General features: G+C 40.9%; 1 protein-coding gene across 16 annotated transcripts in view; it reads right to left on the reverse strand.

Annotated features, from left to right (window-relative positions):
- LTBP1 (latent transforming growth factor beta binding protein 1) overlaps positions 1-27,665 on the reverse strand; it is a 461,939-nt gene that overhangs the window by 145,458 nt on the left and 288,816 nt on the right. For 11 of the 16 annotated variants that reach the window (XM_055400890.2, XM_055400894.2, XM_055400891.2 and 8 more), the window contains 5 exons: positions 26,433-26,555; positions 9,932-10,099; positions 7,002-7,229; positions 4,865-4,887; positions 728-827 (listed from right to left, as the gene is read on the reverse strand). In XM_055400890.2, coding sequence (XP_055256865.2) covers positions 728-827; positions 4,865-4,887; positions 7,002-7,229; positions 9,932-10,099; positions 26,433-26,555 — 642 coding nt within the window. The remainder of the gene's footprint in view (positions 1-727; positions 828-4,864; positions 4,888-7,001; positions 7,230-9,931; positions 10,100-26,432; positions 26,556-27,665) is intronic. The other 5 variants (XM_055400897.2, XM_088841552.1, XM_055400901.2 and 2 more) reach the window with 2 other exon arrangements.

Consider the following 27,665-nt stretch of genomic DNA (forward strand, 5'->3'; position numbering starts at 1 on the left):
AAGCAAAATTTAGTCTAACAACATACCACGGTTAATTCTTGGATATTAAGATCAGCTATAGGTTCCTAAAGGTCATGATATTAACCTACAGCTCTGCTTTCCACATTTAGTGACAATATCTGAGAGCAATTCGGAAGTCAGTAAAATTGACCCTTCATCAAAGATGAACCCTCAATAACATTGTAATAATATATACTACTCCTGACCACAGAAAACAGTGGGAAAAAAATGTATCATTATAACACTTATAATACAGTAGTCTCCTTTTATCCATGGAGCATATGTTCTAAGACCCCCAGTGGATGTCTGAATATATACTGTGTTTTTCCTATACTAATGGGCAGGAAGCATATAAAATATGGATACTGGACCAAAGGATGAGTCACGTCCTAGGCAGGATGGAACAGGATGGCACGAGATTTCATCATGATACTCAGAACAATGCACAATTTAAAACGTATGAATTGTTTACTTCTGGAATTTTCCATTTAATATTTTTGGGCTGTAGCTGACCGCAGAAAGTAAAACCACGGATAAAGAAGGATCGACTGTACCATACTTACACTAACATTATATGAGGATATTAATATACATAAGTGTATTTCACATTTCACTTCACTTAGGAATTCTCATGACTAAAACTTTAAAACCTGAGACACACAACAATCTTCATCTTACTCTCTTATTCAGAGTACTCTTACAAACATCACAAATCAACACAGGCTACCTGGAAACTGTGGGTGCAGATGAATGGTTGAAATGCCTGGAGAGAGCTGGGGTTGACCAGGCTCAAGTTTGGTTTTCTCTTGATCCAATGAAGGTATTTCCTGGATGGTTGTATTAAAAGGGGGCAAAAAAGAGAACCGAGAGTAGGAATTTTTAGTTTCTACATATTACTATTTTTATTTCATTAATTCTACTCTTAGAAAGGCAACAAATATCACAGGATATTACACAACTTGTGCAACTGTGTAAAAAAAATTTTTTAAACGTACTATTCATGTGCTACTATACTGAGCCCTTGAGTTTTCCCAGCAGTGCTGATCCATGCTCACACCCTCACCCCATTTCCCAGAGGCCCAACGCAAAAGGTCTCTTAGACATTTTAAACAAATGCCTTGGCTCAGAGGCCCATGTTTGGTCTGGAACAAGGCAAAACTAATCCCAGAGAAGAACTAAAATAAGCCGTCACCTCATTCACATGTGGCTTCTGCCCAAATAAAATGACCAGCCACATCCTGCAGATTAAAAATGGATACAGGTGTGTCATAAGAAAGAACACTCGAGACACTAAAGAACGGTACGTCTGCCAGTTGCTTTCCATCTCCACCTCTCAGAATGCTGGTAGTCGAACAGCAACAGAAAAATGGGGACTTGGAGGAGACCAGGGATTTCCCCACACATCCTTTTGCCCACTCTTATCTCCTGAACCATAGACTCACACCCAGGACTCAGTTTCTAGTTACAGTTCCTTTCAGGACTCCTACAGACTGAACCATCAGGCTAGGTAAAGATCTGTGACCTTGCTCACATAGGTGTGGGGCCAGAGCACTCACGTCACCATTCCTGTGAAAGTATTCATCAGGTTATCCTACACACTCCTTCCCTCACTTTAATCGCTGTCATCTTCCAGAAAACTCACTCCCCGGCCTCTCCCTTTTATTCAGTTTAGTTCAGTCGCTCAGTCATGTCCGACTCTTTGTGACCCCATGAACTGCAGCATGCCAGGCCTCCCTGTCTATCACCAACTCCCAGAGTCTACACAAACTCCTGTCCATTGAGTCGGTGATGCCATCTAACCATCTCATCCTCTGTCGTCCCCTTCTCCTCCCACCTTCAATCTTTCCCAGCATCAGGGTTTTTTCAAATGAGTCAGCTCTTTGCACCAGGTGGCCAAAGTATTGGAGTTTCAGCTTCAGCATCAGTCCTTTCAATGAACATTCAGGACTGATCTCCTTTAGGATGGACTGGTTGGATCTCCTTGCAGTCCAAGGGACTCTCAAGAGTCTTCTCCAGCACTACAGTTCAAAAACATCAATTCTTCAGCACTCAGCTTGCTTTATAATCCAACTCTCACATCCATACTTGACTACTGGAAAAACCATAGCCTTGACTAGACGGACCTTTGTTGGCAAAGTAATGTCTCCACTTTTAAATATGCCATCTAGGTTAGTCATAACTTTCCTTCCAAGGAGTAAGTGTCTTTTAATTTCATGGCTGCAATCACCATCTGCAGTGATTTTGGAGCCCCCCCCCCCCCGGCAAAATAAAAGTCTGTCACTGTTTCCACTGTTTCCCCATCTATTTGCCATGAAGTGATGGGACCAGATGCCACGATCTTTGTTTTCTGAATGTTGAGCTTCAAGCCAACTTTTTCACTCTCCTCTTTCACTTTCATCAAGAGGCTTTTTAGTTCCTCTTCACTTTCTGCCATAAGGGTGGTGTCATCTGCCTATGTGAGGTTATTGATATTTCTCCCGGCAATCTTGATTCCAGCTTGTGCTTCTTCCAGTCCAGTGTTTCTCGTGACGTACTCTGTATATAAATTAAATAAGCAGGGTGACAATATACAGCCTTGACGTACTCCTTTTCCTATTTGGAAACAGTCTGTTGTTCCATGTCCAGTACTAACTTTTATTAGGTTGGCCAAAAAGTTCATTCATATTTTTCCGTAAGATGTTAAAGAAAAACTTTCTCTCCTAACTTTACTTATCACCTTTTCTGCTCTTAATAAAATAGATACCCTGCCTGAGTACCTCAAAGACTCAATTTTGAAGGCATGAGTGCTTACAGGGTAACTCCATTTAGATATTCTACAAATCCCTCAAACCCATCCCTTCCCGAAAACATTTGGGCTCTGATTCCAACTGCTTCATCTCTGTGAAAGCCACAGTCATTAATCTGTCCAGGTTTAAAGTCACTTTTCATTCCTCATTGCAAGCCCCGCCTATTTCCACTATTCCTTATACTGGCTCATCTTTTTCCACATCCACAGCCCCCTACTAGCTTCATCTGCACTCACTCTCTTTCTCAGTCCACTGTAGTCGTCTCATCGGCCTCTCAAGCTTCCTCTTCCCCATCTCAGTTAATCCCATTGTGCTGCATCTTCTAGAAACACAGAGCACTTACTATTCTTCCCCTCACGTTTCCCCCTCTTCTTAAGAATACAGACTAGCTTTCCTATTACCCATTGAAAGGTGACCCCAATCAGGCTCAACTACACCCCATCCCCTGCAGCCCAAGGTCAATGCTACCAAAGAGTGGACCATAACCAGGTGTCAGTCAACTCCTGCAGCTTACAGACAGGATTCCAGACTTGTGCCCTCCCTGCCCCATCACCCGGAGCACGGGGCAGTGGACTTCCCACTTCCTGATCCATGCCACTTCTCCACTTGACAAGTGGGTCCAGCTGAGGAGGACAGTATTTCCCCACTGACTACAACTGCAGTTTGGTATTCCAAGCCTTCTGAAGCACCTCCCAAGTTCTCTGGGTCTTTCCTGCTCCCCTAAACGACCTCGTGCTCTCCCCACCCTCCACCACACCTTTGTGCACATCATTTCTCATCAGCGGGTCACCCTGCTTTCTCTTCATTGATCTTTAAGAGCATGAGATCTCCACAGAAAGTCAAGGCCACAAAGTCCACGGCTGCATTTTCCCCACTGCCTCCTCTCCGAACATGCACAAGAAAAATTTCAGGCCCTCTTTCAGAGTCTTTATGAAAGTTTCACAAGCTCAATCATAAACAGAGGAGAAGAAAATCAGATAAGATGAGGTTTTCAGGGAGCTGGCTGGACCACTCATATGCTAACGGATTCCTCCCACTTATAAACCAGAACTAAATGCAAAATCAACAAAATTGCAAACTACCGTACGTCACTGATCTTTAGAGATGCTCTCCAAGAGCAGCAAATTATCCATGTAAAATATGCAAATCTCTTGTACTTCTTTTGGGGGGTCAGTATAAAAACATTTTTCCTTACTGGATGCTATCACTCTAAAATCATTCCTTTTTTTCTGGATTCTGTCAGCACTTTTAATGTTTATGTTATTCTATCCCCATACTTATAAACTAAAGATTTTTAAAAACTATTTATAATATTTTACATAGGTCTATGTCCCCATCTAAAGCCTAATACTGCATTCTTACGAGAGAATTAACACTACACAAATGTACATACAATAATTATCTAATTTTCATGTTACCAATAAATTTTCAAACAATATGATATAAACAGGACAGAGCTTCAGCAAATGCCAGTATTTTCTCCTAATAAATCTCACAACTTGGTGTCCCATTTCATGGCCCCCAAAAATGAAAGATTAAAATTTCTCTAAAATTTTAAGGAAGCAATATCCCAGTACTTGATTATAAATTCCAAGGGTAAGTTCTGTTCATACTGCAATTTAAGTCAAACATGCATATCAAATTTTAGTTGACGTAAGAAGTACATCACTCAGTATATATGAACTCTGAGAATAACACAATTACATAAACATGTCAAAACTTTTCTTTCCATAGATGTTCCAGGCCATAAACTAACTCTCTGAATTTCACTTAAGTCCCTGATTCCCATCAGGCCCACCATTTTCATCTTCCCAGATTTAAGTTCCATGAGAACAAGGATATTCATCTGATTTGGTCTCTGCTATCTCTCTAATATTCAGCATAGTGCCAGTCATATAGCAGGCACTCAATAAATGTGTATTGAATGAGTGACTGTTATTCGATATATTTCCTTAAGTCAAATATTTATGTATAATAGACATGTTACTATACTCAAGTCTTAAACAAATCACACATAATCTAGAAGAAAATCATCATGAAGGTAACAAAATAAGACTTTCAAACAATGAATAAATTACCTTCTCAGGAGGTACAGTTGCCACTAAAACCAAAAAAGAAAGAAGGACATTAGTACAACTAAAGACAGTCTACTACATAACAGTTCAATTTTTAAAAAGCAACAAAAGTTCAGTCTCCAAAAGGATTAAGAATCAAACTAAATCAAGTGCAGAATTATAGTCAACTACCATTTTGGAGCATTTTACACATGACTGGCAGGGGAAAACTGTATGTCATTCCTCAATTGTAGGAGTTCAGGCAGTAGATGGGATTCAGTTCTTTCCAACTCAATAACTATTAAAGTTATAGGAGGCAACACTTCCTGATACATTGTCTCATGCCTACTCACAATTCTGTAGCACTTTCCATGCCTTAGAAAAGGAACATTTTCATTACAGTTATCCTTAACATAATAAACAATGTTTGAAATGCTTTCTGATATCGATGTTAAAAAAAAATAAATGCCCCTGTTTCAATAAGAAACCTAAGAGAGGGTGCTGCATTCTTGGTGCACACTGATCTTTAATGAAGCCCTGTGAGCATTTTCAGAAAGATATTCTAACAAGATTACCAAAAAAAAATTCAAATCACAAGCCAGCAATATTCAATGAGCAATTAGCATCACTATGTTGAACAAATCACAGATTACACAATCACCAACATTATTATAGTGTGGTGGTGGTAGTGAGGATGCCTTTCCATTTTGAAACACTTCAGAAAATCAGTTGTAGAATTAGTCCTCAAATCTTAGATCAATAATCACAGGGATTCTGCTCATGAGTCAACATCTCCATAAACACTAGTATAAGATATGGAAGATGCATTACTCCTAAACGCAATCAGGGCACCAGATTGCTACCACTGCTGCAACATTCTCGTGGTTAGAAAAAGTCAATAATCCTTCTATCCTGTCTAACCCATCACCAAGAAACTCTTGAGGCATAATCTGGACCACAGCCCATTTTCTCCTGCTTATGAAGAGGAGGAGGAATTGCAAACACCTGGCCAACCACACAGGAACAAACTGGCCAACATTCTCAATCTTAGGTGAGGTCCTACTTCATCTGCCTAACCAAGGAGAAGTGCATCAAGTGAAAGAGCAGACTTAACTAGCCTAGAACACAGGAAGGTGCAGAGCCCTGAAAAGAGACCTCTCTTCCTTGCCACGCTCCCAATGCCTCATCTAACTTGAGCACCTTCTCTCCTCACAAAATCCATAAATGCACACCCTGAATTCCCATCCAAGATCCAAGTGTGAAAGACCAACAGAAGCTTTATTAAAGCCAATACCTATCCCACACAAAGTTAAGATTTTTGTTCATCCTATCTGGGGTGAGCACTTCTGTGGTGAAAAAGATATTCAAAGTACTGGACATGCTGGCTTCTATGAAGAGACAAAGATAGATAATCCTTCTTTCTGAAACAGAACCAGTTGTCTCTAGTCTCCTTCTGGAGAAGAAGGCCTTAACCACCTCCTGGGGAAAATGTGCTCCTTGGTTCTATCACATGCTCTTCGTGTGACATTTGCAAGTCAGTTGCTCTATGTCTCCAGTTCTCAAAATGCAAATCAAAGGACTTCACTAGGTGAACTCTCTCCAAAATCCCTTTCATGGACCCTATCTTCCTTCATTTTGCTGCCCATTATCCCTGACTGCCTGTGAAACTATTTCATGGAAGCTCAGTTGATGCTTCAACCCTGTGGAGTCCACTTTTTAAATAAAGACATATTTATTAAACAACTCTCTAGATACAGAAGTGAATTCTGGCTATTCCCTGAAAAATCTAAACCACTATCCAGGAGTAAACAACAAGAAAAAGTAGCCCCCAAACATAAGACAATGTCATTAGATTATCATGGAATACTGTCACAATTGTTCTGGAGCAGTGGTTCTCCCTAGGGGACATTTAGCGATATTTGGACATCTTTTTGGTTGTAACAACCAGGAAGGGGAGGGTGCTACTGGTACTAGAGGTTAGAGGTCAGGGATGTTGCTAAACATCCTATAATGCATACAGCAGCCCCTCATATCAAAGAATTATCCACCCCAAATTGTCAATAGTGCTGAGGCTGAAAGTCCCTATTGTAGAAGTTACATACAGGGAAACCAAAGACACACAAGACAGATGGCTAGCTCCATGATTCGTGTCCACTCTCACCTTCTGGCTCCACCGCTCCTGGCCCCTGTTCCCGGGAGAAGGTCAGGGCCTCCACTGGTTCTTCCTTGGCTGGGAGAGGTGGAGGATGAGTACTTTTAGCAACAGGTTGAGTGTTCTTTGGCTTGACAAATACAGGTCCTTTACCTACATGGTGATGGATTGGCCTGCGTCTATGAACGCCAGAAACCGTATAACCCATTCCACCAGGACAGATTTCCTTAAAAGCAGCTAGATTTGGGATGGGAAAATATTCCTTTTAAAAATCTAAAAGTGCAAACTTATACAGAGGAAAACAGCATGATGAATATTGCTTAATAAATCATCACTAAGTTATAGGTACATTTAAAAACTTAAAGAACAGATGCAAAAGGCTCTAATTTCTCTCAAACTTGCATATTTACAGGAAAAAACTCAATTCTTTTAGTAAACATTTCTCCATCTGTTATCTTACACAATCAGAATCTTATATATAGACAGAGCACATATTTTATATATCAAATTATATATATCAGCAACAAAATTAAGAGATAGTATACATATATTTTATATTTAATATTTCCTATCACACTATGTATTACACACATAAAATATATGTAATACATGAGATTTTTAGGTACAGAACATACTATATAGATTATATATATATATATATCGGAGGAGGGTATAACATCAGTAGAAATCAGACTTTTCACTCTTGCTTTGGTCTAATTTCATTAACTATTAACCAGGAACTCAGTAACATCTAAATTAAATGACTAACAAGAAGGTTAAAAAAGAAAAAGCAATCACTATTGAGGGAAATGAGGTGTTGAAATCATCCTAATTTGATTCCCATTGAAGAAACCAAAGATGAAGAAACCAGGGTGGGAAGTATCAGCTGATATGCAGAGGTTGGTTAAGAAGGACTGAAAAGGGCAAGTGGTTTCGAAGAAATATTCTCAGGACAGTGAAAATGAAGGCAGTCAAAGACACATGCTCAAGAGATGACAGGTAGAAATAAAGGGAGGACACCAAGTTAGAACGCAGCTATCTTCAAGGGGAGGGGTGACAAGTGAGCAAAAGCCAGACCACAACCAACTGGTCGAATTATCGTCAGGACAAGGAGATATTCTGCAGCCTGTAACTGCTATTCCTGCCAGGAAAGTGGTTTTGTACACTTAAAAAAATATCAGCCGGGCACATGTGATTTCCTAACCTTCATTGCATAATCACCAGGAATAAGTCAAGGGGGAAGACAAGGGAGGCAAGGCCATGTGTGGCCTGAGGAGGAAAAATCCACCTAATCTCTTTGGTGTTGGTATTGGAGACAAGTTACCAAACGTAGACAGCAAGGGGCTTACAGTCAACTCCTTTATTTCTACCTCTAAAACTGAAAGTAAAATAAGTCACTTTTCACTTCCACTGAACAAGAGATCTCCTATTGAATGTTCCGGACCTAAAATTAGTTCTCAGTAAAAATAAAACTCTAAAATACTCCTTAAACCATGCTAAAATACTGTTTTTCTAAGGATCACACATTAAATGGCAGAACCTCACTTTTATGTTCAACTATGAAATACAATTTTTATGTGAAAGAAGTTTCTAGAAAAAGTTTTTCTATCAAATACTTGAGGTATATGAAAGAACTAAACATTACTTTCATGAAAATCATCTTATAATCAAAAATTGGTTGTGTCCAAATTTTATCTTTAATATTATTTTCAAACTTAGTGACTCTATGGGAAAATCTTCCTGTGTTACATTCACTTTCTTGATTTACGATTCATGTAAGGGCTACAAAAGCTATCAATATGGAACTTACAGAGAAATGGGTCTATGAATTATCAAGATCATTAATTTCATTGATTATTACTTTTTAATACTGAGCAGATCAGACTCCTCAGGAGGCTACTAGGGCCTTCTGGAGACATCTCAAGTCACGCAGTATACCAGAACAATCATCAACATTATACATTCTCTGCCTCACCAGTTCTTTCTGATCCGAGGCAACAACCAAAGTGGCTTGTGATCATTACCATTTATATTTAAACCTTGTCTGCAACAGTGCAAGTTATAGGTGTAAGACATTAAATGTCTCTGTGAGAGTGAATGCACTTCCATAGATGGGAACCACCTTATCAAACAAGAAATCAGGTAGAAGTCTTATGCCCACCCCATGTCAGTGAAATAGGTACACCACTTTTTATATATATATATATATATATATATATAATATTATGCCCAGTATTTGCAGGTATGTTTCTTTCTCTTCCATTGAACTCTACTTGACCCTGCTTGAGAAGTTGGTGATGCCTTGGGATATGTAAGGCACTTAGATAAATTTACGCTTTCAGAGCATTAGGCAATTATGTACTCAACTGAAGGATAAAGAATCATCACTTCTTATATTCTGTTCCCATTCAGAAGTTCATAGGAGGACCTGCCCTTGACTTAAGAATTTTCATAGCATAAATTCAATGGTGAATATAATTTTCTCCATTTCCACCTGGAGAAATCAAGCATGATGTTCTTAATAGAACCTGACAGGAACCCATTCAATACATGAGTTAAAAGAGTTAACATACATCAGGTCTAGTGACCATGCAGGCCGTGAACAGTCACTCATCAGAAAAGTGCAAGCCCAACACAGCCTTCCGGTGTCTCGGCATTTTTAAACAGCAGAAACTAGGGACAGCAACTAGGGATAAAAAGCAATGGCTTTTCTTAACATCCAAAAGGAAGTCTAATGTTACACACAAATGGGAAAAGCTCTTTGCATGTAATTTTTTCCACTGATTCAACCTCGTACGTTCATGGTTTGTTCAAAAGGATAAAAACACATTGTATTACTAATAACCGATTTAAAGTCAGAAACCACAAAGAACCCATGCTGTCCAAATCATCCTGTGTGGCCGGGAGTGAACGTGAGCACGTGGCGGGGCACGTCTTACCTGTGCCTGGAAGGGGACATTTCTCACAGTGTGGGCCCCAGGCCTTGCCCACACTACAACAGCAGAGCTGCTTGGTGAGGTGTACAGACAGAGGGTGCAGACACTGCCTTCCGGAACTGACAAGTCGGTAACAGGGCCCTTTCTCTTCCGAGATCACAGGGGTTTCCGCTGAAGCAGAGAGATAAGGCCTGATGTCACCCAAGAAATGACAAAAACCAGTTCGACATTTCACATAAATACTAAAAGGAACCTTAAAGTTTGGATTAGAAGCCAGACTTCAGGATAAATCTATCTAGATGTAGGGCATTACCCTACCTGATTGAGGGTCAGCTGACCTATTGAGTCTTAGGAGGCAGGATATCAAACGACCCTGTCGTTGCCTGGTCCCTTCTTCCATTTTAGCTAGTGTTAAAAATCAGTTATATGATCTTTTAATCAGAAATTAAAATTTAAAAATACCAGTTATACATGCATGAATGAAAATAAATCATTGCAACCAAAATAAACCTGCCTAAACAAACTTAATTATCAAAATCATGATCTCATTTGCTGTCTTGTAATTAGCCATAATAGAGGTTATTTTGGGCTTCCCTGGTAGCTCAGCTGGTAAAGAATCCACCTGTAGTGTGGGAGACCTGGGTTTAATTCCTTGGTTTGGGAATATATCCTGGAGAAAGGAACGGCTACCCATTCCAGTATTCTGGCCTGGGGAATTCCAAGGACTGTATAGTCCATGGGGTTGCAAAGAGTTAGACATGACTGAGAGACTTTTACACACACACACGTTATTTTAGGATAGCATCTATTGAATAGCCAAGTACCATGGAAAATCAGGAATTGAACATAATTGATACAAGTCAACTGTTACTCTTCTCACTTGGAGGACAGTGAGAGCCTGCAGGGCCTCATCCAGTCTCATTCTAGAGCAGCGACCAGAAATAGGCCGAGAGCAGCTTCTGACTGGCACTGCCACACAAGGCCCCCTGTCCAGCCAGAAAGCACACCAGAGAAGGAACAAATGGCATCCTCACACCTCAGAAAATATCTTAAAAGCACATCAGCCCATATCCATCCAATACCTAAGTCCTAATTCGTAAATTTAGTAGATGAGACTTCATTAAACTAACCACTACTGGGCAAATGAGGTAAATATGAGAGAGAAAGACACATCCCTGTCTTCACAAAGGTCTCTTTCTAAAGTAAATGTGCGTGGAGAATGTTTTTACAGGGCCAATTCCAGGCCAAGTCAACACTGTTGAATAGACCAAACTTGATGGTCACCTCTCAGTTCTTTCTTCTACATCCAGACGAGCTCTTCTCTACTGCATTATTGTCCAAACGAGGTTTTCCCAGTTTGCCTTTCCCTTACTCAATTCCTCTAGCACTTTGAGCTTCCAAATCAACTTCCCTTTCCCCTCAAAGCTATATATTTATTCTCACAAAAGGACTGACATCTCTGCTACAAGAAACAACCTGACTCAATGAAGGTACTACAGTACAGTGAAGTCAGCAAGGGTTTTTAGACAGACCTGCGTTCACATAGTAGGTCTACCACTTGCCACCAGCATAACCGAGGAAAGTGACTTTGGCTGCAATGATCTCTGTGTGTTAACTTGACTGGGCCATGGTAACCCAGATATCTGGTCAAAGAAAGGTCTCAATGTTGATGTGAAAGTATTCTGCACATGAGATTAACATTTAAGTCAATAGATTTTGAGTCAAGCAGATGACTCTAGAATGTGGGTTGTCCTTATCCAAGCAGTTGAACTCCTTAGGAGAAAGACTGATCTCCTCAGAGTTAAAAGACATTTTGCCAGCAGATGACCTTCAATCTCTGGCTGCAACATTAACCCTTCCCTGGGACTCCTCTTCCCTGCAGCCTACACTGAAGATTTGGGGCTTGCCAACTTACTCCTTGGAAGGAAACTTATGACCAACCTAGACAGCGTATTAAAAAGCAGAGACATTACTTTGCCAACAAAGATCTGTCTAATCAAGGCTATGGTTTTTCCAGTAGTCATGTCTGGATGTGAAAGTTGGACTATAAAGAAAGCTGAGCACTGAAGAATTGATACTTTTGAACTGTGGTGTTGGAGAAGACTCTTGAGAGTCCCTTGGACTGCAAGGAGATCCAACCAATCCATCCTAAAGGAGATCAGTCTTGGGTGTTCATTGGAAGGACTGATGTTGAAGCTGAGACTCCAATACTTTGGCCACCTGATGCGAAGAGCTGACTCATTTGAAAAGACCCTGATGCTGGGAAAGATTGAGGGCAGGAGGAGAAGGGGATGACAGAGGATGAGATGGCTGGATGGCATCACCAACTCAGTGGACATGAGTTTGAGTGAACTCCGGGAGTTGGCGATGGACAGGGAAGCCTGGCGTGCTGCGGTTCATGGGGTCTCAAAGAGTCGGACAGGACTGAGCGACTGAGCTTCCACAATCATATGAGCCAATTCCTTCAAAATCCTTTCCCATCCATCCACCCTGCTGGCTCCATACCTCTGGAGAGAATGTTAATACAGCAGCTGAGCTTCAACAACTCCTTGACTTATAAGTGACAAGCTCAGTGTACAGACTAGATATATCATATGCTAAACATTTGGTACAGAGTAGACACAAAACACATGTCAGCCTCCCTTATTAATAAAACCAGGTATTTCCATCCTCTCAAGGGCATTTGAATACATCTTGATCACTATTTAGTGGCAGAATTTCAACAAACCGAAAATATTTGGAAAAAAAGATATGAGTGAACTGGTCGATGGGACCAGTGGACTGAGGGGAGCAGAGGAGACCTTCCTAAGGCTTCAAAACTTAGTTCTTCTATAAAGCCAAGTTTCCCCAAAACTACTCAAAATGTGGTAAAAGGGAGAAGTTTGAGTCTTTTCTCTTCCTTTTCCTACTCACTTTCTGGAGTCTGTGCCAGTCAGCTGTGAAAAATCAAAGGTCACAGAAGTAAAACAAAACGTAAGAGAATAGTTATTACCCCCAAAAGGATAGCAAATTTCTGAAATGACTGACCATCACTTATACAGCATATATATGTGTATGTGTGTGTCTGTCTGTTTCTTTAAGTACGTTGTATAATCTTAAGAACATATACATAGTTCTAGTATAGTCAGCTCACCAAGTATTTTGCTACAAAATTTCTTCTCCAAAGTGTTTGGAATTCACAACACATATTTCCATAGAAACAGTGTCGGGTCAACTCTCAGGAGCCCATTTTACACACGTGCTGTGTGCTTAGTCACCCAGTCATGTCTGACTTTTTGCAACCACATGGACTGTATAGCTTGCCAGGCTCCTCTATCCATGGGATTCTCCAGGCAAGAACACCAGAATGGGTAGCTTTCCCTTTTCCAGGAGATCTTCCCAACCCAGGGACTGAACCCTGGGTCTCCTGCATTGCAGCTGGATTTATTTTTTACCATCTGATCCACCAGAGAAGCCCATTTCACACGTGGCAGGGCTTAATGATAACACTAATAGCATTAAGTTCTAGATCCCAAGAACAAGGGCCATTTAAAGCAGAGCAGAGTTTCCCCAAACCCTGGACACTGGCAAATGGTGACACTGGCCCCTTGCACTGACTTATCCATGTGCACTCCCTTGTGTCCACTCACCTGCATATCCAGAGTGGTGACACTGTCTCAGGTACCACCCCTGTTATGCTCACCGTGGTCCCCTAGCCAAGGCCTCCACTTTGAAGTAGCACATTGGGCCTGCTGCCCAAACTCCCAATCAGCAATTCAGTTTTCAAGGGATTAGTATGTATAGTGGTGTATAAGTGAATGATAAGAGACTGCTGCTTCATTCACGCAAGTCTCCAGTTGAGACTCCCAGGCATGGCATACACAAGTAAGTAAACTTAGGCATTTTATCATATGGAGAGTAGCTAATTCTTAAGTATCTTCTCCAGAAAGGTCTCTTTTATAGGTTTTTGTTCTTCCCTCATTTCCTAACACCAAGATTTTCCCTAAGTGCTGGGGTACTGGTGATTTTTTTTTCCATGACAGCTTCCAAAGCACTTCAAGTTGGGGGGCGGTCTTTCAGGAAATAAGAATCATCGGCTTACAAAGTCATCAAAACTCAACTGTTGTACTTATTTTTATAAACATATTTTTTTCACTAATCATTTTGGTGTGTTCAAAATGTACTTCATTTTTTATTAAAAATTCTATTTACACTTAAAACTCAACTGTTGGTATGTCGGAACATCAGACCATGTTGCAACCAAACATTTTGCTTCATCCCAAGTACACATAACCTGCTAACTAATAAAAAATCTGCTCCTTTGAAGATGGAAGAAAACCCAGGAGGAAGCCAGTGAAAAGGCTTGGGTTACATACCTAAATTTTACTGATGTTCCTATGATTCAAATTTTCAGAAGTATTAATGTATGCCTCCCTCAGATTTCTAATAGGATGTGATATTTAAAACAGCTTCTATTCAGTTCAGTTCAATTCAGTTCAGTTCAGTCGCTCAGTCGTGTCCGACTCTCCGCGACCCCATGAACCACAGCACGCCAGGCCTCCCTGTCCATCCAACTCCCGGAGTTCACTCAAACTCAAGTCCACAGAGTCGGTGATGCCATCCAGCCATCTCATTCTCCGTCGTCCCCTTCTCCTCCCGCCCCCAACCTTTCCCAGCATCAGAGTCTTTTCCAGTGAGTCAACTCGTCGCATGAGGTGGCCAAAGTATTGCAGCTTCAGCTTTAGCATCAGTCCCTCCAATGAACATCCAGGATTGATCTCCTTTAGAATGGACTGGTTGGATCTCCTTGCAGTATAAGGGACTCTCAAGAGTCTTCTCCAGCACCACAGTTCAAAAGCATCAATTCTTTGGCGATCAGCTTTCTTCACAGTCCAACTCTCACATCCATACATGACCACGGGAAAAACCCTTGCCTTGACTAGACGGACCTTGGTTGGCAAAGTAATGTCTCTGCTTTTTAATATACTATCAAGGTTGGTCATAACTTTCCTTCCAAGGAGCAAGCGTCTTTTAATTTCATGGCTGCAATCAGCATCTGCAGTGATTTTGGAGCCCAAAAAAATAAAGTCTGACACTGTTTCCACTGTTTCCCCATCTATTTCCCATGAAGTGATGGGACCAGATGCCATGATCTTTGTTTTCTGAATGTTGAGCTTCAAGCCAACATTTTCACTCTCCTCTTTCACTTTCATCATAGAGGCTTTTGAGTTCCTCTTCACTTTCTGCCATAAGGGTGGTGTCATCTGCATATCTGAGGTTATTGATATTTCTCCAGGCAATCTTGATTCCAGCTTGTGCCTCTTCCAGCCCAGCGTTCCTCATGATGTACTCTGCATATAAATTAAATAAGCAAGGTGACAATATACAACCTTGACGTACACCTTTTCCTATTTGGAACCAGTCTGTTGTTCCATGTCCAGTTCTAACTGTTGCTTCCTGACCTGCATATAGGTTTCTCAAGAGGCAGGTCAGGTGGTCTGGGATTCCCATCTCTTTAAGAATGTTCCACAGTTTATTGTGATCAACACAGTCAAAGGCTTTGGCATAGTCAATGAAGCAGAAATAGATGTTTTTCTGAAACTCTCTTGCTTTCTCCATGATCCAGCGGATGTTGGCAATTTGATCTCTGGTGCCTCTGCCTTTTTTAAAACCTGCTTGAACATCTGGGAGTTCACGGTTTACATACTGCTGAAGCCTGGCTTGGAGAATTTTGAGCATGACTTTACTAGCCTGTGAGATGAGTGCAATTGTGCAGTAGTTTGAGCATTCTTTGGCATTGCCTTTCTTTGGGATTGGAATGAAGACTGACCTCTTCCAGTCCTGTGGCCAGCACTGAGTTTTCCAAATCTGCTGGCATATTGAGTGCAGCACTTTCACAGCATCATCTTTCAAGACTTGAAATAGCTCAACTGGAATTCCATCACCACAGCTTCTATTATAATACCTAAATCATCTGTTATTCTTTTATCATTTCAAATGACTTAGTGGCAATTTCACTTATTTCATTAAACACTTCTATAAACTCAAGAACAATACACTACCTAGAATGATGCAACATTAGTGTTTATATTGTCTGAGTATCTTTAATCATAGGTTGGAAGTCTGGTTTTAAAGGATAATTCATTAATATTAGTATACTACATTTTTTATTTAAAACATAATAAACATGATTAAACATTCTATTGCATCATAAGGATTTACACTATACTATAAAAAAAAAAGAGAAAATGAGTATTGCCAAAAGATTGATAAAGGTTTGGTGGAAATGGGAATGGGATACAGTACTGAGGAGGAATTACAAAGCGTGCTGATGGGTTCATATATGTCAGTCAGTCAGTCCAGTCGCTCAGTCGTGTCCCACTCTTTGCAACCCAATGGACTGCAACACGCCTGGTCTCCCTGTCCATCACCATCTCCTGGAGTTTACTCAAACTCAAGTCCATTGAGATGGTGATGCCATCCAACCATCTCATCCTCTGTCGTCCCCTTCGCCTTCAATCTTTCCCAGCATCAGGGTCTTTTCAAATGAGTCAGTTCTTCGCATCAGGTGAAAAAAGTATTGGAGTTTCAGCTTCAACATCAGTCCTTCCAATGAACACCCAGGACTGATTTCCTTTAGGATGGACTGGTTGGATCTTTTTGCAGTACAAGGGACTCTCAAGGGTCTTCTCCAACACCACAGTTCAAAAGCACCAATTCTTCAGTGCTCAGCTTTCTTTATAGTCCAACTCTCACATCCATACATGACCACTGGAAAAACCATAGCCTTGACTAGACAGATCTTTGTTGGCAAAGTAATGTCTCTGCTTTTTAATATGCTGTCTAGGTTGGTCATTACTTTTCTTCCAAGGAGTAAGTGTCTTTTTATTTCATGGCTGCAGTCTCCATCTGCAGGGATTTTTGAGCCCAAAACAATATTCTGCCACTGTTTCCCCATCTAGTTGCCATCAAGTGATGCCATGATCTTTGTTTTCTGATTGTTGAGCTTTAAGCCAACTTCACTCTCCTCTTTCACTTTCATCAAGAGGCTCTTTAGTTCTTCACTTTCTGCCATAAGGGTGGTGTCATCTGCATATCTGAGGTTATTGATATTTCTCCCAGTAATCTTGATTCCAGCTTGTGCTTCATCCAGCCCAGCATTCCTCATGATGTACTCTGCATATAAGTTAAATAAGCAGGGTGACAATATACAGCCTTGATATACTCCTTTTCTTATTTGGAAATAGTCTGTTGTTCCATGTCCAGTTCTAACTGTCGCTTCCTGACCCACATACAGGTTTCTCAAGAGGCAGGCCAGGTGGTCTGGTATTCCCATATCTTTCAGAATTTTCCACAGTTTATTGTGATCCACACAGTCAAAGGCTTTGGCATAGTCAATAAAGCAGAAATAGATGTTTTTCTGGAACTCTCTTGCTTTTTCCATGATCCAGCAGATGTCGGCAATTTGATCTCTGGTTCCTCTGCCTTTTCTAAAACCAGCTTGAACATCTGGAAGTTCACGTTTCATGTACTGCTGAAGCCTGGCTTGGAGAATTTTGAGCATTACTTTGCTAGTGTGTGAGATGAGTGCAATTGTGCAATAATTTGAGCATTCTTTAGCATTGCCTTTCTTTGGGATTGGACTGAAAACTGACCTTTTCCAGTCCAGTGGCCACTATTGAGTTTTCCAAATGTGCTGGCATATTGAGTGCAGCACTTTCACAGCATCATCTTTTAGGATTTGAAATAGTTCAAGTGGAATTCCATCAACTCCACTAGCTTTGTTCATAGTGATGCTTCCTAAGACCCACTTGATTTCACATTCCAGGATGTCTGGCTCTAGGAGAGTGATCACACCATAGTGATTATCTGGGTCATGAAGACCTTTTTTGTACAGTTCTTCTATGTATTCTTGCCACCTCTTCTTAATATCTTCTGCTTTTGTTAGGTCCATATAATTTCTAACCTTTATTGGGCCCATCTTTGCATGAAATTTTCCCTTGGTATTTCTAATTTTCTTGAAGAAATCTCTAGTCTTTCCAATTCTATTGTTTTCCTCTATTTCTTTGCATTCATCACTGAGGAAGGCTTTCTTATCTCTCCTTGCTATTCTTTGAAGCTCTGCATACAAATGGGTATACCTTTCCTTTTCTCCTTTGCTTTTGGCTTCTCTTCTTTTCACAGCTATTTATAAGGCCTCCCCAGACAGCCATTTTGCTTTTTTGCATTTCTTTTCCATGGGGATGGTCTTGATCCCTGTCTCCTGTACAGTGTCGTGAACCTCCATCCATAGTTCATCAGGCACTCTATTAGATCTAGTCCCTTAAATCTATTTCTCACTTCCACTGTATAATTGTTAGGGATTTGATTTAGGTCATACCTGAATGGTCTAGTGGTTTTCCCTATTTTCTTCAATTTAAGTCTGAATTTGTCAATAAAGAGTTCATGATCTGGGAGCCACAGTCAGCTCCCAGTCTTGCTTTTGCTGTCTGTATATGGCTTCTCCATCTTCAGCTACAAAGAATATAATCAATCTGATTTCACTGTTCAACATCTGATGATGTCCATGTGTAACGTCTTCTCTTGTGTTATTAGAAGAGGGTGTTTGCTATGACCAGTGCAATCTCTTGGAAGGACTCTGTTAGCTTTTACCCTGCTTCATTCTGTACTCCAAGGCCAAATCTGCCTGTTACTCCAGGTGTTTCTTGACTTCCTACTTTTGCATTCCAGTCCCCTATAATGAAAAGGACGTCTTTTTGGGTGTTAATTCTAGAAGGTCTTGTAGGTCTTCACAGAACTATTCAACTTCAGCTTCTTCAGCATTATTGGTCATGGCATAGACTTGGATTACCGTGATATAGAATCATTTGCCTTGGAAATGAACAGAGATCATTCTGTTGTTTTTGAGACTGCATCCAAGTACTGCATTTCAGACTCTTCTGTTGACTATGATGGCTATTCCATTTCTTCTAAGGGATTCTTGCCCACAGAGTAGATATAATGGTCATCTGAGTTAAATTCATCCATTCCAGTCCATTTTAGTTTGCTGATCCCTAAAATGTCAACGTTCACTCTTGCCATCTCCTATTTGACCATTTCCAATTTGCCTTTATTCATGAACCTAACATTCCAAGTTCCCATGCAATATTGCTGTTTACAATATTGGACCTTGCTTCCACCACCAGTCACATTCACATCTGGGTGTTGTTTTTGCTTTGGCTCCATCTCTTCATTCTTTCTGGAGTTATTTCTCCATTCTTTTCTAGTAGCATATTGGGCACCTACTGACCTGGGGAGTTCAGCTTTCAGTGTCCTATCTTTTTGCCTTTTCATACTGCCATGGGGTTCTCAAGGCAGGAATACTGAAGTGGTTTGCCATTCCCTTCCCCAGTGGACCACATTCTGTCAGACCTCTCTACCATGATCTGTCCGTCTTGGGTGGCCCTACAGGGCATGGCTCATAATTTCATTGAGTTAGACAAGGCTGCGGTTCGAGTAATCAGATTGGTTAGTTTTCTGTGATTGTGGTTTTCATTCTGTCTGCCCTCTGATGGAGAAGGATAAGAAGCTTATGAAAGCCTCCTGATGGGAGAGACTGACTGAGGGGGATACTGGGTCTTGTTCTGATGGGCGGGGCCATACTCAGTAAATCTTTAATCTAATTTTCTGTTAATGGGTGGAGCTCTGTTCCCTCTCTGCTATTTACCTGGGGCCAAACTATGGTGGGGGCTTCCCTGGTAGCTCAGATGGTAAAGCGTCTACCTGCAATGCGGGAGGCCTGTGTTTGATCCTTGGGTCGCGAAGATACCCTAGAGAAGGAAATGGCAATCCATTCCATGGATGGAGGAGCCTGGTAGGTTATAGTCCATGGGGTCGCAAGGAGTCGGACACAACTGAGCAACTTTACTTACTAAACTATGGTGGAGAAGGAAATGGCAACCCACTCCAGTATTCTTGCCTGGAGAATCCCAGGGATGGAGGAACCTGGTGGGCTGCCGTCTATGGGGTCGCACAGAGTTGGACACTACTGAAGCGAGTTAGCAGTTAGCAGCAAACTATGGTGGAGGTAATGAAGATAATGGTGACCTCCCTCAAAAGATCCCATGCATGTACTGTTACAGTCCATGCCCCCAACCCCGCAGCAGGCCATCAGGGACCTACGCCTTCACCAGAGACTCCCAGACACCCACAGGCAAGTCTCCTGTGGGGTCTCTGCTTTCTCCTGCGTCCTAATGCACAAGGTTCTGTTGTGGCATCCAAGAGCCTATTTCCCAGTCCTGTGCAAGTTCTGGTAGCTCTATGGTGGGGTTAATGGTAACCTTCTCCAAGAGGGCTTAGGCCATACCCACACCCAGAGCCCCTGTCCTGCGGCAGACCACTGCTGACCCATACTTCCACAGGAGACACTCAAACACAGTTCATATGTGTAGGAAACCTTAAATGTGGGTTTTGCAGATTCTGTTTTTTTGCAGGGTGTATTGCTAAGACTAGGGTGCACAGATTTAGGTACTCTGTATAGAGGAAAATTTCAGAAGTATAAACCCTACTGGAAATGCCACAGTCAGTCAGTCAAGAAAACAAATCTTTTGCTCTTGGCAACAGACATGGGAAAAATCTTCCAAAGCAATAAACATACAGCTCTAAACCCAAGTGTAGTACTGAATCATCACCATATATTCAATGCTGATGGTGATTCCATTACAAACCATAGAAAGAAGGTAAGACACTATGGTTCTCACAGCTAAGCTCCCCAATCAAACATTAAACAACTTATGAGTTAATTATAGTGTTGTACAACCAACTCTGTAACACTCTCAAAGGCATGCTGCTCTTATCGATTCAAACATTATTAAACAGACATAAATTAATCTGGTACTTGGAAGAAGCTGAAAACTACAACAGACTTGAGAAGATAGCTAGTCTCTCCAGGTAGTCTGTTTTTACTCCTCCCCCACCCCAAACACCTCCAATATCCTTACTTCTTGGAGGAAATTCCACATTAGAGTTTCATGTCTTTAAAGCTTAGAGTCCCAGTGGAATGAGTGTTGGGATGCAGGTGTGGGAATCAGGTAACACTGTTAGGAGGAGTCCAATATATGACTTTACTAAGGAAGTAAGAGCCACTGGTAAGAACCTTTTCAGGAAATGGGCTATTAAAAATCAATTCTGGGAGAATCAAAATGTTAAAAATGAACCTGAGGCCACTGCAGAGTCAGACTAGCTGTTATACAGTGAGACTAAATAGTGGCTCCACTAAAATATATGACTTGCTCCTATCAATTTAGACCAGTTTCCTCTTCCTGGTTAAAGGCTCAGCTAGTGGCGTGAGACAGAGTTTCAAATTTGGGCTTTACCACTTATAGGCTGTGTTACTTTTGGAAAGATTCTTACCCTCTCTGTGCCTTAAATTCTTCATTTCCCAAATAGGAAGAACAACAATACAAGCCTCACAGAGATCCTGTAACTGTGATATTTGGTAATCCATACAAAGTACTCATCACAGTGCCTGGCACTTAGTAAGTACACAGTAAAGATTACTACGCTAGTGGCAGTTTGAGTTGTTACTGCTTTTATCTGGGAGCAAACACTTGGCACAGATCTGCTTGTGTAACCTTAAGGCCGTGATGCTATGTGGTCACTAAGTGAGGAAAGCTAGGGGTCTAAGCTGAGACAGCCACAGCAGAGGCTGGAGGAAAGGAAAAAGCATAAAACAGATTGTGAAGATTTAATGACTTTCTTGAAGACCAAAGGAGATGAGAGAGTCAGGGCTGACAAGGAGGCTCTCAGCCTCACTTCTGGGGAATAATCATCTTACCGTGGACAAAACCACCAGGTCAGGAAGGAAAGCCCATTTTGCTTTCTCTGCTAGAGAGATTTTGGTGGTCATTTACCCAATCAGTTTTACAAAAACACGTCTAGAACTATGAGATCCAATTCATTAGCCCCTACCCACATACTGCTCCTTTGATAAAATTTAAATGAGATACTGCTCAATGTTATGTGGCAGCCTATGAATGGGAGAGGGGTTTGGATGAGAATGAATACGTGTATATATGTATGGCTGAGGCCCTACCCTGTTCACCTGAAACCAGCACAACATTGTTAATTAGCTATATGCCAATATAAAATAAAAAGTTTAAAAAATTGAAGACAGATATAATTAAAAATTCAATCTCTTTGACACACCAGCCACCTATGACTAGTGTCTATCACCTCAGACAATGTAGATACAGAACATTTCCATCATCACAAAAAGTTTTTGGATAGCACTGATTTAGCCCAAAAGTCAGAAATCTTTCTCTGTGAAAGGCAAGATAAACATTTCAGACTCTGTGGTCCATACGGTCTCTACTGCAACTCCTCAGCTCTGCCAATGGCTATTTCACAGCCTTGGACAGTATGTAAATGAATGGACAAGAATGTGTTCCAATAAAACTAATTACAATTACAGACAATGGGGTATATTTGTCCCATGGGCTATTATTTGCCAATTCCTGATCTAGAACCCTAAATTTAAGGCACAAAAGCCAATTCTATAATCTCAAATGTCAAGGATGAGCTATATGACCTTTTAAAGTTACGTAAACTCTCCTGGCTTCAGTTTCCTATTGTGTGAAATAATTCATATCTCTTCAAGGAAGCTGAAGAAACTAAAAAGAAACAGTGTCCATGAATATAACTGGCTTTTTGAAGGGATATGTTCAATATCTCATGATTTCTAGAGTTGGGTAGGAGCCCATCTTCTCTCTAACCCTCTATACTGGCCAAGGATATAATGGAACAGCAAACATGCAGGCTCAGAATTCAGATGCTGAAGAGTCTGCCTGTAATGCAGGAGACCCGGGTTCGATCCCTGGGTCAGGAAGATCCCCTGGAGAAAGAAATGGCAACCCACTCCAGTATCATTGCCTGGAGAATTCTATGGAGAGAGGAGCCTGGCAGGATACAGTTCATGGGGTCGCAAATAGTCAGATACGACTGAGTGACTCTCACTTTACTTTGAACCTGTGGACACACCCTTCCCAGCATTCATCCTAAGAGGTCTCAAGTTTCTGAAGAAAATTAATTGCAGTTTACAAAGTCAGAAAGCTTCCCTACTCACTCTTCACAGGCTATTACACTTTTCTTGGATGTGCTCTGAGAGATCTTGGGTTTCAACCTTCCCCACAGACAGGTAGAAGCAGGTCTAGAGAATGCTATTGCAGCAGAGCCCTGATCCACAGATGCAGAAGTCGGAGGCGGCCAAGGCCAGACTCCTCCTACCTTCCTCTTTCAGCTTGTCTAAGTCAAGCACAGGGAGCGGGCAGGGAGAGAAAGTGAAGTGGTTGCAACCTTTGGCTGAAGTCAAGGAATTCTGAGGGTGTTCACCTCAGCGTATTCAAGAACAGGGAGAGCTTCCCATTGCTCCTCAGCCACTGCCAAGTGCATTTCTTTGAGTTCACAGAGTCAGCCACACCTTTTATGGCCTGGATATGCCCTAAATTCATGCTGCCTGAGCAAACGCGGCCAGTCACCTCCATCTGCTTCCACCATCTACCCAAGGCTGTTTTTCTATCTTGCAAGAGCATTTATTTCAAAGGATAAACAGCTTTGCTCAGTGCCCTTGTGCGTCAGTGTGCGTGTGTGGCCCCCAGTCTCCTCCTGCTATTCCCTCCATGACTATCAAAGGTACCACCATCCTGCCAGTATTTTCCTCTCCTATGTTGTAAGTATCTCACTCCAGTATTCTTGCCTGGAGAATTCCATGGACAGAGGCCCCTGGTGGGCTACAGTCCATGGGGTCACATAGAGCTGGACACGACTGAGCGACTAATACACGCACACGTTGTTAAGTATCACCTTCTCTCCTCCTTCCTTCTCAAGACATTCTTTCTCTTCAGACTTCCCCCATCGACTTGTTCAAAGTATAGTTCACCCACAAATCAGACTAGATTGAACCAAGTCACAAATCCTAAAGGACTCTACATATTTCTGTGATATTACATGTGGTAAATTCAGAGGAAAGAGAAATAAATCTGCCCACTCAATGCTGGTAAGAGCCCAAGTTTTAACTTCAAACTCTAAACTGGAACACTTAACTAGCAACAAACATCTCCTAATACTTATCATTTCAGCTGTTGTAACTGAACCATAAAATTGAATTATTTATTTTTCAAATACGAATGGATGGCTGTTTAATAAGTTCAGTATTATCTGGGCAATGACAAGGAAAATAAATGCTAAGGAAATGTGTAAGTGTTTCAAAAATCTCATTGGCAGGTTCCTGCAATCTCATTAAAACCTGGATGTCTGCCCTTAGCTCTAGACATCAGATCTAGTCAAATAAAATACTTTGTGAACAGTCCTCCAAGTTTACCTAATCTACAACGTTCAATGTAGCCATTTTAACCAGACTACAAATCAATTTAACAGAAAAATAATATTCACAACTCTATATCCAAACTCCAAAAATCTTTAATGTTTAAATTATAAAAATATATTTCTAATACTTACTCATATAATTCCAATCAGCCAGAAATTATCCCTAAGTTATCTGGATATTGTCAACAATGTGATTTTTGGCGTGAAATTTCCAAATCCTTGCATCAGTTTGCAAATGTACCTTGTAAGCAAGTGTAATTTTACAGTCTGATTTCTCCACCCATTGAAAAAGCCCTGTAATTAGTAGATGTCTGTCTGCTGCATGATCAGAACTGTCCGTGAAAGGACATGGAGGAAAGAATGTACGTGCAGAATTTCCTAATCTGCATTTGACAGGTTTTAAAGGAAAATAGTTGTAATTAGTAAGGATGTTCCAAAACCCTCAATAAACTCATCTAAAAGTAATGAATGAAGTTGTCATTTTATTTTACTATATCTGTCTTTACTTCACCATGTCTATCCATCAGCTTAGGGCACAGAGTTAAGAGATGCACAGTTAAAAACAAATGATAGTACCTTCATGAAAAAACATGTCTTGAAGATACAGCAAATTTAAAACTGGGGATCAGAAAGATACCAAATAACAAATACCTAAGGCAATGGCAACCCACTCCAGTACTCCTGCCTGGAAAATCCCACGGATGGAGGAGCCTGGTGGGCTGCAGTCCATGGGGTCGCTAAGAGTCGGACATGACTGAGCAACTTCACTTTCACTTTTCACTTTCATACATTGGAGAAGGAAACGGCAACCCACTCCAGTGTTCTTGCCTGGAGAATCCCAGGGACAGCGGAGCCTGTTAGCTGCCGTCTATGGGGTTGCACAGAGTCGGACACGACTGAATTGACTTAGCAGCAGCAAATCACATTTAAAAAAAAATAGGTAAATAAAAATAGAAACCCAGCAAGACAAAAATTAATGAATTGCTCTTAATATTATCTTGACAACTTTCTACCATGCATTAGTTTAAAATGTTTAACATTTAATTGTATATGACTTTGAAAAATCTGTTGTGTTTACCTACTTTGTAATAATAGGCACAAATACCTTAAAAATCTGGCTTTCTTGGTGGCTCAGATGGTAAAGAATTGCCTGCAATGCAGGAGACCAGGATTTGATACCTGGGTGGAGATGATCCCCTGGAGAAGGATATGGCAACCTACTCCAGTATTCTTGCCTAGCACTTCCATGGATAGAGGAGCCTGGCGGGCTATAGTCCATGGCGTCACAAAGAGTCAGACCCGACTGAGTGACTTTCACTTTCACTTTTCACCTTAAAAAATAAGGTAGTCTTAAAAAAAAAAACTCTGTGTTTGAGCACTTTACATCTAAACTGCACGCATCTCTAATCGTCAGATGATCTGTAATGATTACGCTGGATTGGGTTTTTTGGCAAGAGTGTCTTTTTGGAGAAACTACATTTTCTATACCAATGTTAGAACGTACAGAAGATTGGATGGAGGATCTTTATCCTTACCAAGGAGAAGAAAAATCATAGAGACAGATTCATAAAGCAAAATAGTTTAGGGACACATTTTGGTAGTTTTTAAGGACAACAGAATAGAATATTTGAAATAATAACTGAATAAAACGTCTGAAACACAGGGCCTTGGTAACTATTTCCCAGACTCTTCCAACCAAGAAAGTACAGTGAAACCTCATTAAATCAGACACAAGTGACTCAGAATTTGGACTAATTAAAGACAGAAGCTGGAACAAAGTTTAACTCCACCTAAATAATGCTTAAAATACTCATGAAGGAAAAATCTGTTTTCATCTCTTAGGTATGCTAATTTTAATCAAGTGCTTTCTTTGCATTAAAGTATCTTTCCTCTGTGTGCCTGCTCTTTTTCTTGAGTTTTAGCTTTCATTTTCTTCTGAACACAATAAAAATGAAAAGGCTTCATAACATAGATTTACTCCAGTATATCAGGCCACCTCATCCCCTTTATTATTTTAATGACATCTTCCTGCATATTTACAATATTCGGTTGATCACCAAGCTGTTTCCTTCTTTTGGATTCTCCTCCCTCACCCTCTCAAAGCAAAACAAAACGTAACAAAAAACCTGATCCAAAATAGGAATAAAAAGTGATCATTACTTACGAACACAACTTGAAAAGGTAGGATCTGGCCCAAATCCCATTTTGCAGGTACATCTGTAGCTGCCCATGGTATTCAAACACTCACCATTAGGGCACACACCCTGTAGCTGGCATTCATTAATATCTGCAGGAAAACAACTCTTTTAGAAGGAAAAGTCAAGCACTGTTGAACAGATTCCGGCTGTAAAATGCATACCCCTCCTCTTTCTCCCCCCCCCCCCACTATACTATCTCTCAGTCACAGTAAGTATGAGATGCTAGCATCTTTTAATGCATTAGCAGTTTAATGCATCAGCAGTTTAATCAAATCAAACATTTACTGAGCATCTGCAATTCAGCAAATATTTACTATAAGCCTATTAGGTACCTGGTTCTATTCTAGATACCAGAGCCTTACCACTGAATAAAACTGACAAAAGCTCCCAGCCTTCATAAATCTTCTATTTTAGTGACTGTGTTGTTAAGTATTATAAAGTATACAGGTAAGGCAAAGACCCTTGCCCTGGAGATTTTTACAGTCTAGCTGTATATATAACTATGTAAAAATTAAAGAACTGAAAATCAGTCAAGTTATCACCATCAGAAGAAAGGTCATAACCCTGAAGAAGTTCTACCATGAGATTGCCTATCTAGACAAGTAAGAGCTGTGAGGGGAAGGTGCAGGTAAGGGAGACTGCAGCATGGCAAAGGAGGTAAGACTTCATCAGGTAGTGAATCTGGGGAGGAGCCAAATGGACGGGCAGGAAAGGGTGAATGATCTGTATGGGTGGACACAAGCACAGAGGCTGGAGAAAGAAAGGGGATCAGGAAATCATGAGTCAAATCGTTGGCTGGAAAAGTTTTAGGAAGGTGAATAGCTGGAAAAAGAGCTGGTTAAAGCCAGGCTAGGTTTGGATTCAATTTTACTGAAAACAGAGAAATATACTAAAGGTTTGTGAGCAGGAGGAAGATGTAATCAATGGCAGGCTGTAGGGAATGCATCTGGCCAGCACATGGCTTGGTGAGATGAGATTTAAAGTTCGATCCCTGAAGGAATAATCCAAGTATGAGACTGGTGACAAGCCAGGTTGGTGACAGTGAGAATAATCAGGAAGAGAAGGAATGAAGTATTTTTTGTATTTTTGGAAGGAACAACTGACAATGCATGGCGTTCGGTATTTGACTAGCCAACACAGCACTGGACAGGAAGAGGGTCAAAGACGCCTGCAAGGCTTCTAATCTGAGCAAAGAGGAA

The sequence above is a fragment of the Moschus berezovskii genome, chromosome 11 (genome assembly GCF_049115385.1).
Source record: "Moschus berezovskii isolate FMDL1 chromosome 11, NW_MosBer_1.0, whole genome shotgun sequence".
Classification (NCBI taxonomy): Eukaryota; Metazoa; Chordata; class Mammalia; order Artiodactyla; family Moschidae; genus Moschus; species Moschus berezovskii.